The sequence below is a fragment of the Cupressus sempervirens genome, chromosome 3 (assembly GCF_028749045.1).
Source record: "Cupressus sempervirens isolate cs-2001-9-10 chromosome 3, ASM2874904v1, whole genome shotgun sequence".
NCBI lineage: Eukaryota > Viridiplantae > Streptophyta > Pinopsida > Cupressales > Cupressaceae > Cupressus > Cupressus sempervirens.
This window is the reverse complement of record NC_143120.1, coordinates 387,304,219-387,315,941: the sequence shown is the minus strand read 5'-3', so window position 1 is coordinate 387,315,941 and position 11,723 is coordinate 387,304,219. Positions and strand designations below refer to the sequence as shown.

General features: G+C 38.4%; 1 protein-coding gene across 1 annotated transcript; it reads left to right on the top strand.

Annotated features, from left to right (window-relative positions):
- Positions 1–1,987: 1,987 nt before the first annotated feature.
- On the top strand, positions 1,988–3,936 carry LOC149566634 (uncharacterized). The gene is made up of 2 exons (XM_089816509.1): positions 1,988–2,833; positions 3,835–3,936. The coding sequence occupies exons 1-2, from the start codon at positions 1,988–1,990 to the stop codon at positions 3,934–3,936; spliced, it is 948 nt and encodes a 315-aa protein (XP_089672635.1).
- Positions 3,937–11,723: the final 7,787 nt, after the last annotated feature.

Here is an 11,723-nt window from a genome sequence, read left to right as displayed (position 1 = left end):
GTAGGAGTAGTTTCCATGGTGGGAGTCCAAGTTTCAATGATGCCCTAGTTCAAGTTAGGCATAGAATTTGAACTCGGAATTCAGATTTGGAAGTAGAATTGTGAAGTTCGGTTGATTGGAGTGCAACCAAAGGTTGAATTGGAAGTCTTAGACCTTCTCTAACACCATCCAAGTCAGTATCTTTTTCTGTGTACCCATTTCCTTGCACTTGCTTAACAAACCAAGCCTAATTAGGCCTATTAGGACTGCGTGTTTTGCATAGGTTGGGATATGCTGGAGTGGAGTGAGATTTTAAGATTTGGAGGTCTTTAAGGGGAGTCAAAAGGGTATCTGAAACTCTATTTTATTTGCCAAGTCGTTTGGGGAAATCAAAAGATATTGCTGAAACTCAGGTTTTGCTGACCTACTAGGATTTACTAGGTAGGTATTGGTTGGGTGTATTACAAAAGTGTGGGAATCTGAAAGGTTGTTGATTCAGAGTACATTGGGATATGTGAAGGTGTGTTGACCATCAGATCAAGTGGTTGAGAGGCCTAAAGCATAGATCCTTGTTTTGGCCTAGTAAAGGGATACTATTTCTAAAGACAAATTGGGAGCAGACTTTGCTTACCTATTCCTTGCATTGAGAAGGTTGTCAAACCTTGTGAGAAGGTTATTTGCCAAGAGTGGAAGGTCCTTTAAGGATCTCCTAAGGCTAGAAGCAAGTTTGGCTTGTTTGAAGGGTCTAAGTGCAATCTAGACCAAGAGTACACTTCCGGTGTGTTAACTCTGCATCAAGGTGGTATCACAGCAGGTTAAGACCTGTTTTCATCATGTCTGAAGGAGAAGATGGACCAGAGAGGGCTCTCCCTCTGAGGGTCACAAATGCAGAACTAGCCAAGATAGTACAAGAACAAATGGCTGAAAGTAGGGCCTTTAGAGAAGAGAACAGAGCAGTCAAGAGAGAGTTGGAGAGACTCAAGGGCAAGTTGAAGAGAGGAGAAAACTATGAATCAGAAAATGAAGAGGTGGAGCAAGATGACAATGCAGCAGCAGTACCACCTGATCAAAGGCCTCTCTTACAAGCACTAGAAAGGATGGGAGTCAAGGGTGGAGAGATCCCTACATTTCAAGGAAAACTCAATCCTGATGAATGCATTGATTGGCTTGAAGCCATGGACAATCACTTTGAATGTGACCACATTCCACCAAGCCAAAAAGTAAAGATTGCCAAGACTAAGTTGAAGGGTGCAGCACTAAGCTGGTGGAATTTTGTTCAGAATGAGAGGGCTGAGGATGGCAAGGAGCCCATAACTACTTGGAAAAAAATGAGAGCAGAGATTAAGAGGCAGTTTGTGCCCGAGGATTATGAAATCCTTGTGAACCAAAGGTTGCATAACCTTAAACAAAGGGATCTTGATGTGAGCACATACACACAAGAGTTCCATAACTTGACATTAAGAGCCAAGGTCAATGAGACAAATAAACAAAAACTAGCCAGATATGTAAGTGGCTTGAAGTATTCTATTCAAGATGAATTGACATTGGTAAATTTGGAGTCTATACACCAGTGTTTTAATCTTGCATTGAAGATTGAAGAGAAGCATAAGAGGAGAGGTGATTCAAACACCAACAAAAGAGGAGGTAGCAATAATTTCAGAGGAAGAGGAGGCAGATTTCAAGGCAGAGGCTCTGGTTTCAGAGATGAAAATCAGAATCAGAATATTGATACTAGTCAAAGAGGATCTTTTAGAGGCAGAGGCAATAATGACAATAGAGGAAGGAATGGCAACAGGAGCAGAGGAGGCCAGGTCTTCACTGGTAGGTGTTTATTTGCAATCAGACAGGGCATCAATCCTTTAGATGTCCCCAAAAAGGAGGAGACAGCAGCAGACCCGGAGATAGGAGAATTAATCTATTGCAAGAAGAAGAAGAGGATGGGCAAAGCATCTCATCCTATCACACCACAACCTCCAGACTTGCTAATCCTGAAACTGGAGAGTGCCTCATGATGCAAAGGACACTTTTGAAGGTGCCACAACCTGCAGAACCACCTCAGAGAAAAACATTGTTCAGGACACATTGCAAGGTGAAAGGAAAGGTATGTAAGTTAATTGTGGATTCAGGGTCAACTGACAATATAGCATCTAAAGAAATGGTGGATAAATTAAAGTTGCCTAGGATACCACACCCATACCCTTATAAAGCTTCTTGGTTAACAAAAGACAAACAAACATTGGTAAATGAACAAGTTTGGATGGAGTTCACATTAGGAGAGTATTCTGATAAAGTTTTGTGTGATGTTACTGAGATGGATGCATGTCACCTCTTATTAGGGAGGCCATGGCAGTTTGATGTAAAATCAAGGCATGATGGAGAAACCAACATTTATACAATAACTAAGGGAGGTGTTAAGTATACAATGAGGCCATTGCCTGATGATAGCAAATCAGACCATATAGTTAGTAGTGTGGCTTTAGTAGGGGAGAAGGAATTCCTCAAAACTATAAAAGAAAAGGACACACCCTGCTTTGCAATAGTGGTAAGACCAAAACAAGAATCAAGGAACCTAGTCAAGCCTAGAGCAGATTTGAAAAAAGATGATGTAGGACCCAAGGAGGTTAGGGATTTGTTAAACAAGTATCATGGGATTGTGGCAGGGAGTGTACCATCTACTTTACCACCAGAGAGAGAGGTGAGTCATTGTATAGACCTCATACCAGGGGCCACTTTACCAAATAAGGCTGCATACAAGTTGACTCCAGAACAGAATGAGGAGATAGCAAAACAAATAGAAGAGTTACTGTCTAAGGGTCTGATTAGGAAGAGTGTGAGTCCATGTGCAGTACCTGCAGTACTTGCACCAAAAAAGGAAGGAACATGGAGGCTATGTACGGACTCAAGGGCTATAAACAAGATAACCATCCGGTATAGGTTTCCCATGCCAAGAATGGAAGATTTGTTGGATTGTTTAGGAGGGGCTAAAATTTACTCCAAGGTAGACTTAAAAAGTGGATACCATCAGATAAGGATCAGAAAAGGGGATGAGTGGAAAACAACATTTAAAACAACTAAGGGTCTTTATGAGTGGCTTGTGATGCCATTTGGGCTATCAAATGCCCCAAGTACCTTCATGAGATTGATGAATGAAGTACTTAAGCCTTTCCTTAACAAGTTTGTTGTGGTATACCTAGATGACATACTAGTGTTTAGCAAGGATGAAGAGGAACACTTCAAACATCTAGATTTGGTCCTAAAAAGATTGCATGAGGAAGATCTCAAGATCAATTTGGAAAAGTGTATATTTGTGAAGGATGAACTGATATTTCTTGGTTTCGTTATTTCTAAGGACTCTTTGAAAATGGATCCATCCAAAGTAGAAGCTATAATAAATTGGCCATCTCCTACCACTGCTGGTGAGGTTAAAAGTTTCCATGGTTTATGTAATTTTTATAGAAAATTCATAAGGAATTTTAGTGGGATATCTACTCCAATGGTGGATACCATTAAGGGGGGCAAGAAATGTCATTTTGTATGGACTAATGCTACAGAAGAATCTTTCCAAATGCTGAAGCAGAAGATAGCACAAGAACCAGTCCTAAAGTTCCCTGATTTCAAAAAAGTGTTTGTCATAGAATGTGATGCAAGCACTAAAGCTATTGGTGGTGTATTGAGTCAAGAGGGCAGACCAATAGCCTTCTTTAGTGAGAAGTTAAATGAAGCAAAGCAGAAATATTCAGTATATGATCTAGAGTTGTATGCTATGGTCCAATCCTTAAAAAGATGGAGGCATTATTTACTTTCCAAGGAGTTTATTGTTTTTACTGATAATCAGGCTTTGAGCTTTCTTAACAGGCAGGAAAAATTGAATCAAAGGCACATGAAGTGGATGGAGTTCATCCAAGCATATACTTTCTCAATCAAGCACAAGAAAGGGATCACAAACAAAGTTGCTGATGCCCTAAGCAGAAGAAACCTCCTAGTTCAATCAATTGAACTTGAAACCGTTGGCATAGAAGGTATGAAGGATCTATACAGCCAAGATGAGGATTTCAAAGAGATTTATAAAGTTTGCCAAAGCATGGAAGGCAGGTATCACACAGAGCTCTCTGATTTTTTAATTCAAGATGGTTTATTGTTTAAGGGGGGAAAATTATGTATTCCTAAGGGATCATATAGAGAGAATATAATCAAAGAAAAACATAGTGGGGGCATGTCTGGTCATTTTGGATTAGACAAAACACTTGAGCAAGTTAGGAGATTCTACCATTGGCCAAAAATGCAGACCGATGTAAGAAAGTTTGTGGAATCTTGTATAATTTGTCAAAAGGCTAAAGGGCACTCATCAAATGCAGGGCTTTATACTCCTCTACCTATCCCTGACAGACCATGGGATTCAATAAGCATGGATTTTGTATTGGGATTACCAAAAACTAAGGCAGGAAATGATAGTGTGTTTGTGGTTGTTGACAGATTTTCCAAAATGTCTCACTTTATCCCTTGCAAAACTACACATGATGCTTCAAACATTGCAGGTCTATTCTTCAAAGAAGTGGTAAGACTCCATGGTTTACCAAGGTCTATTGTTTCAGACAGAGACTCCAAGTTCCTAGGACATTTTTGGAGGACTCTTTGGAAAAGACTTGGAACAAACCTTAATTTTTCTTCTGCCTATCACCCTCAATCAGATGGGCAGACTGAGGTAACAAATAGGTCACTAGGGAACCTACTAAGATGCTTGGCACAACAATATGGTGGATCATGGGATAATATATTACCACAAGCTGAATATGCATACAATGATTCAGTAAACAGAAGTACTGGTTTGACACCATTCCAAATTGTTTATGGTGAACACCCAAGGGGAGTACTAGAGTTAAGGGATGTCTGTCAGATGGAGAGGAGAAGTGCCCAAGCTCAAGACTTTGCACAAGTGATGAAGGAGGTACAACACCAAGTGAAAGACAGACTGTCTAAATCTGCAGACAAGTACAGAGAACATGCCAACAAGAAAAGAAAGGATTTGCAGTTCAAGGTTGGAGACCTTGTCATGGTCCATTTGAAGAAGGAGAGGATGCCAAAGGGACAGCATACCAAGTTGATGGCAAAGAAAATTGGTCCATTTAAGATCCTACAAAAATGTGGGAACAATGCATACAAAATTGAATTGCCACCGGATATTGGATTGTCACCAATCTTTAATATCTCTGATTTATTTGCTTTCAAAGAACCTACTGATATTGTGGATGCAGGTACAGGTCTGGAAGAGCAGGTTACTGATGTTGCATTGCCAAAGACACATAAACTCCAAATTGAGTGCATATTGGACAAGAGAGTTTCTATGGAGACACGAAGAGGCACATACTATACCTACTTGGTCAAATGGGCTGGGTTACCTGAGGAGGATGCAACATGGATGACTCAAGCAGAGATAGAGAAAGCAGGCTATCAATTTAACACCATTCCAACTCAAGGGACTTGAGTTCTTTTGGAGAGGGGTAGTATGGTGCAGAGCACAAAGCTTGGTATTAGAGGAATGGATAAAAACTCCATCTTGTCTTCATTCTTCCTTCCTCATACCTCTTTGGATGTAATTAGAGTTTTTATGAAGTTTTATGCAAGGTTTGAATAAATATGAGCCCATTTGTGTAGGCACTTCATCTTATTTGGTGACCCTATAAACCAAGGATGTAAGTAGCCTATAGGGTATATATGTTTTAGGTGTTTAGGAGGGTTTCATATGGCCTAAATAGCCATGATGCTCAATAATATCACGTTTAGAATGTGTTTTGAAGTCTTCATATGAAAAGTTGCTCATATCGGCAGTTTTGAAAAAAAGTTGCTGACAACTTTTGCAAGAAAACTGTGCAACTTTTGCAAATCAGTTACATTCGACCTCTAACTGCCTGGGAGGTCAGTTTTTAGGTGTCATTAGGCTATAAATATATTGATCCTCTTCCCAAAAGAACAGAGGAACTTCATTGTACGGATTTTTCATTGGATGAATAAAGAACTCCCTATTTTTCTGTTTAATTCGCTGTTTTCAGAGGTTGCACGTGTGGTACGGACGCGAGACTAGAAGTTTAATGGTGGATTTGCAGAGTTTTATGTTCCACTGACTCATTGCATTTTATTTGGAGTGATTTGAAGGAGTTTGGACAAAGTTAGAGCAAATTGGGTGAAACCAGTCCCAAACCCTCCATAAAATCAGGGTTTTGTGCAAATGAGCCATTAGAGTGCACCTAATTGGCCTCAGGGGTACAAAACCCAATAATCTGAGAGAAGACATGTACCATTTGTTTATTCTAGAAGTAGGAGTAGTTTCCATGGTGGGAGTCCAAGTTTCAATGATGCCCTAGTTCAAGTTAGGCATAGAATTTGAACTCGGAATTCAGATTTGGAAGTAGAATTGTGAAGTTCGGTTGATTGGAGTGCAACCAAAGGTTGAATTGGAAGTCTTAGACCTTCTCTAACACCATCCAAGTCAGTATCTTTTTCTGTGTACCCATTTCCTTGCACTTGCTTAACAAACCAAGCCTAATTAGGCCTATTAGGACTGCGTGTTTTGCATAGGTTGGGATATGCTGGAGTGGAGTGAGATTTTAAGATTTGGAGGTCTTTAAGGGGAGTCAAAAGGGTATCTAAAACTCTATTTTATTTTCCAAGTCGTTTGGGGAAATCAAAAGATATTGCTGAAACTCAGGTTTTGCTGACCTACTAGGATTTACTAGGTAGGTATTGGTTGGGTGTATTACAAAAGTGTGGGAATCTGAAAGGTTGTTGATTCAGAGTACATTGGGATATGTGAAGGTGTGTTGACCATCAGATCAAGTGGTTGAGAGGCCTAAAGCATAGATCCTTGTTTTGGCCTAGTAAAGGGATACTATTTCTAAAGACAAATTGGGAGCAGACTTTGCTTACCTGTTCCTTGCATTGAGAAGGTTTTCAAACCTTGTGAGAAGGTTATTTGCCAAGAGTGGAAGGTCCTTTAAGGATCTCCTAAGGCTAGAAGCAAATTTGGCTTGTTTGAAGGGTCTAAGTGCAATCTAGACCAAGAGTACACTTCCGGTGTGTAACTCTGCATCATCCTCCCAATCATTGAGCACCCTCACCAAAACTTATTTCTCATTCTCCACAACACTTTTAGCTCCTACTCTAGAGGAAACAAAATTATCCTCTAGGCCTTGATAGATAATTATATCCTTATTGGCTCTATCATTTTCTTCATCTTTGGTAGCCAAAATACTTCTCCCTTCCAACTCAGGGAACCCCTCCAAATCTGCTTCCTTCATAATATGCTGAGGAGCTTCCTTGCAATCTTTAACCACAAGCTTTACCTATTACAAATCTACTTCCCCTTCCACAATCTGAGAGTCTTCTGACTCATGAAAGTCAACTTGGTTTCCTTCTAGGGCATTTGCCTCTTGCTTTTCCTTTAGATCTGTAGATACTTCATCATTTGAAATTTTTTGGGCATGCTCTTCAAAATCCTTCTTATCTTTGGTCTGAGCTATTGCAATAGAAGGTGCTAGCTCATGTGTAACATCATTCTTAACTTCTCCAACCTTTTGACCAACCATAATAGGATCAACCTTGTGGCCTATGCTAGCAGTCTTCCTTTTTCCAATTTTTTTTGTCCCTATTGAGATAAGAGGAAGGGAGAGGCTTCTTCTTCTTGTCCATCTTCACTTTTGGGAATTGAAAAGCCTTATGTCTAGTCTTAAAACAATGAAAGCAACCAAAAGGTATGCTCTCATAGTCTAACTGCTATATGTGAGTGCCAAGCTTAGACTTGAAGCACACCACTTCTGACATATCATCCCCTTCCCTTACTCCTATACATATCCTTGCATAGTTAAGTGTGCTCTTAGATGCAGTAATATGATCAATAGATAATAGTTCTCCAAAGGAACTGGCCACACCCATAAAAACATCCTTATTCTAGAATTCCAAGGGCAGCTCAGGGAGTCTAACCCATACTAGAGCTTGCTAAAAAAAAGATTCATTTAGGTCCAGTTTAGAAGACCATTTCTCCACCACTAGAGTTTCCTGTCCTATACTCTAGGGCCCTTCACATAGAATATTAGCCATGTCCTTGTTATAGGTAAAGTCAAAAGAGAGAAAACCCTTAGCCATTGTAATAACACTAACCTAACCTTTTAGATGCCATTTCTTCAAGGTGAAGGAACACACCACATCAATGTTTGGTCTCTGACCGATAAACTTTCCAACTAGCATGGATGCTATCAAAGCTATGCTATGATCAACTAATTCATCTAGAATAAAAATCATGCACGATCCATTTTCTAGGCTTGATACAATCTTAACCAGAGGGAAAGATGACTTACTAGCTTGTTTGACACCAAAGAGCAAGGCCCATTTCACTGGAAGATTCCCTGGCCTGACCACATTGGGTTGCATTTTTGGATTGATTTGGACTTCCCCATTAGCATGTGGGTCCCCATCCCCATTTTTTGCCTCTCCACACTCTCCCTAAAAGCCCTCCTTCGTACTTGGTTTCCTAAATCTGCCTCCTTGAGGACTCCTACCTAAAACCAAGTTTGAATTTTGAACAGATGCTTCCCGTCCACTCCCTCGACCTCTCCCTCTCCCTCTCTCCATTCTAAAAGTTAAAGAAGTTTAAAAATAGATGACATGCAAAAGGTTTTTAAAGAAACAAAGTTTTCCTAGTCTTGAATAGAAAGAGGAGAGACTTAACTATGTGATTCTCCCTCAAGAAGGTAGTGGGGAGAGAAGACAAGGCTTGAAAACTTCTTGAAAAGTACGAGAATTTAGGGAAAGAGAGAGGACTCAAATTGGCTAAAAGAGGATTAGCAAGGACTCAAAATCATACTATGGGAAAATGAGATGAAGGAGAACCATGTACACAAGAATAACCATGGGTTAAGGACTCAGAGAGTGGATGGGGGGAGGAGCGATGAGGGAGATGTAAAGGAGGTGGGGAAATTTGGATATTATGGGATTGATAGAGTGAATGGATCATGATTGTAGAATAATTGGATTGGATGCTTGGATAGGATTTTGACTTCGATTGGGTAGAAGTTTGAGAAAGTGGCTAGTGTTTCTGTGGAGTGGAGGGGAGAAGGTATTAGTTGAAGCTTGATCATGGGGGCATTCCACAGGGGAGCACCATGATGTAGTTGAGAACTTATTTTGCTATAGGAATATTAGAGACATGCCAAGTAGGTAGTCACCTAAATACCTCAGTAATAAAGGATTGGACATCCTTTCACATTGACTCCATGATTAGACATAATCATGTATTTTCCTAAGAATAACATACTAATTTCATTTTATTTTGTCAACTCAGGAGCATAAGCTTTAGAGGGTGGTTGAAAATTAGATGCTCTAATTCCTCTTTATGTCATTACAAATAAAACATAAAAGGAATGCTGAAGGAAACTAAGCTAGGAACTGAAAATACATCTTATCTTAAAGGTTAGAGTAATGTTGCAAATAGTAAATCTATCTGTGCACCTATTTTGCAAAAACCACAAAAGTCTACTTTACAAAGAAACAAACAAGGAAATGAGATCTATTCTAATAAAGTAGTTCACTCACTAAGTGGGCCCCCTTGGATGAGTGAATAGAAAACATGATCAAGATAAAAGGTGGAAATTTGAAATTTATATTATATTCAATCATGGTAAGAGATTACATCTAATTAAAAACAAGATTACACACTATTGTTATGAACAACCAATCTATTCTATCTTTCTCCTAGAAAAAACTTCTTTCAAAGCTACAATACACATTATTTAAAGGAAAACTACAACAACTTCCTACTTCTACAATTAGTCCATCAATAAGGATCAATTAAAGATTCATAAAGTTTACAATATAAATATCATTAACTATGATTTAATTCCTTCAATAATATAATAGGTTGAGAGAGCTATATTTGTGCACTATCATAATAGAAATCACACAATAATCTACTTGTTGCAGCGATTCATCAATTTGGTCAGCTTTGACTTAGCATTAAAATGCTCACTTTGAATATGTGTGGCCAGTACCTACAAAACATTAAATGCAAAATTTTTCACATACATATATATTTATTTCCTCATCAATGTTAGAAAAGGTATAATGTTCAAACTATCACTCTTTGTAAATCCTATGGCTACAGGAAGGAATCTACCCAAACATAGCATGGATGAGGAAATATTTATTAGCATGTAATATTCCTTCAAGCAAACACAACATATCTAAACTATCTATACTTCAATCTTCATGTCTTAACATATAGATAATATATTCATAAAAACATAAGTTCCTTTGCTTAAACCATAGAGTCATAAAATGTTTCTGCAAGATAATTTTATAAAAGCAAGATAAAAAGTTCTCAAAATAATGGCCTTTTAGAGGTTCATCACCAAGGTTATGAAGAACATCAAGGCCTTATCACCAATATTACATAGTACTAACACAAAAAAAACATGCAAGGATTTCCCTAGCATCACACATGAATCATGGAGGAATTAGAGTGGAAATGATACTAGGTAACCCACAAGAAAACACAATTTCCCAAGTGCATAATGTAACCACAAGTGATCATATGTTTGGAATATCCAAGGGTCACATCCAAATGACTCAAAAGAATAAAAGAAAAAGATAAAAATATATGATCAAGACCTTGATCTCAAATTGTCCCATTCGTAGCACATCTTGAAATAAAAGAATGTGGTGACCTGGAGGAGGGAAAACTCAAATTTCTTGGAAAAGATAATTAAGATCCAAAATTGAAATCCAATATTGAAAGAAAGAGTAAATCCATATAAAATAGCATTTTTCCAAAGAGATCGATAGGACATGATACACATGGACCAAGATCAGACGAGAGGAAAGTTGTATCCTACAAGGATCTATTGGTGGTATCTAGAATGGTGATGAAATTTAGGAAAACATAAACTATTAGGACAACACTTGGATGGCAAAGGATCTCACATGAGGATTGTTTGAAATGTATAGCTAGGAGAACTATAGGTTTTGATAAGGCATGAACTGACATGAAGAGGTGAGATATATCAATGGTACTAATCCAAGGATGCACTCTGGGATATACAACAAGCTGGCCAAGATATTTATAAGGAGCATTGTACAAAAGTGTAGTTTGATGAGATAGTGAAATGGATTTGATATAGGATAATTTGAAAAAACTTAGGATGAGGGGATAGTGAAAATGATATAGTATATAGAATATAATACAAGGGGTATGATACACAAGATATGATACATGTAATATGATACATGACTAGGATACATAGATGTGGTATGTGGATATGATACACATGGGAAAGCCATGATATAATACACTACTCTAATTTTGTTTCTAAGCTCGAGAATTGGGATAGTGGTATTGTTAGTGTTGTAATGTGATGTTAGAACATCATGGGAATATTGGGAGACAAATGAGTGAAATGGGTGGGAGAGTGGGAGGGTGTAGATCACTAATAGATAATGGGAAGGCCAAGTACACATGGTGCCTATTTCTAGGTTTTCATGAAGGTAACTATCCAAGGTGCTTGAATTTCCAAGTTTTCACCATTGGATGCTTATTTTTCTTTACTATTTTCTCTTTCTTTTTTAGATATTTTGATTTTTTTGGTTCTTTTTGTAGGATTAGTAGGATACACTGAGGGGCTTAGGAATATAATTTCTTAAGGTGAATGATGTTGGTGGGATCATTCAGAGTTTTACCTTCAAGTTTTGATAGCTTATAT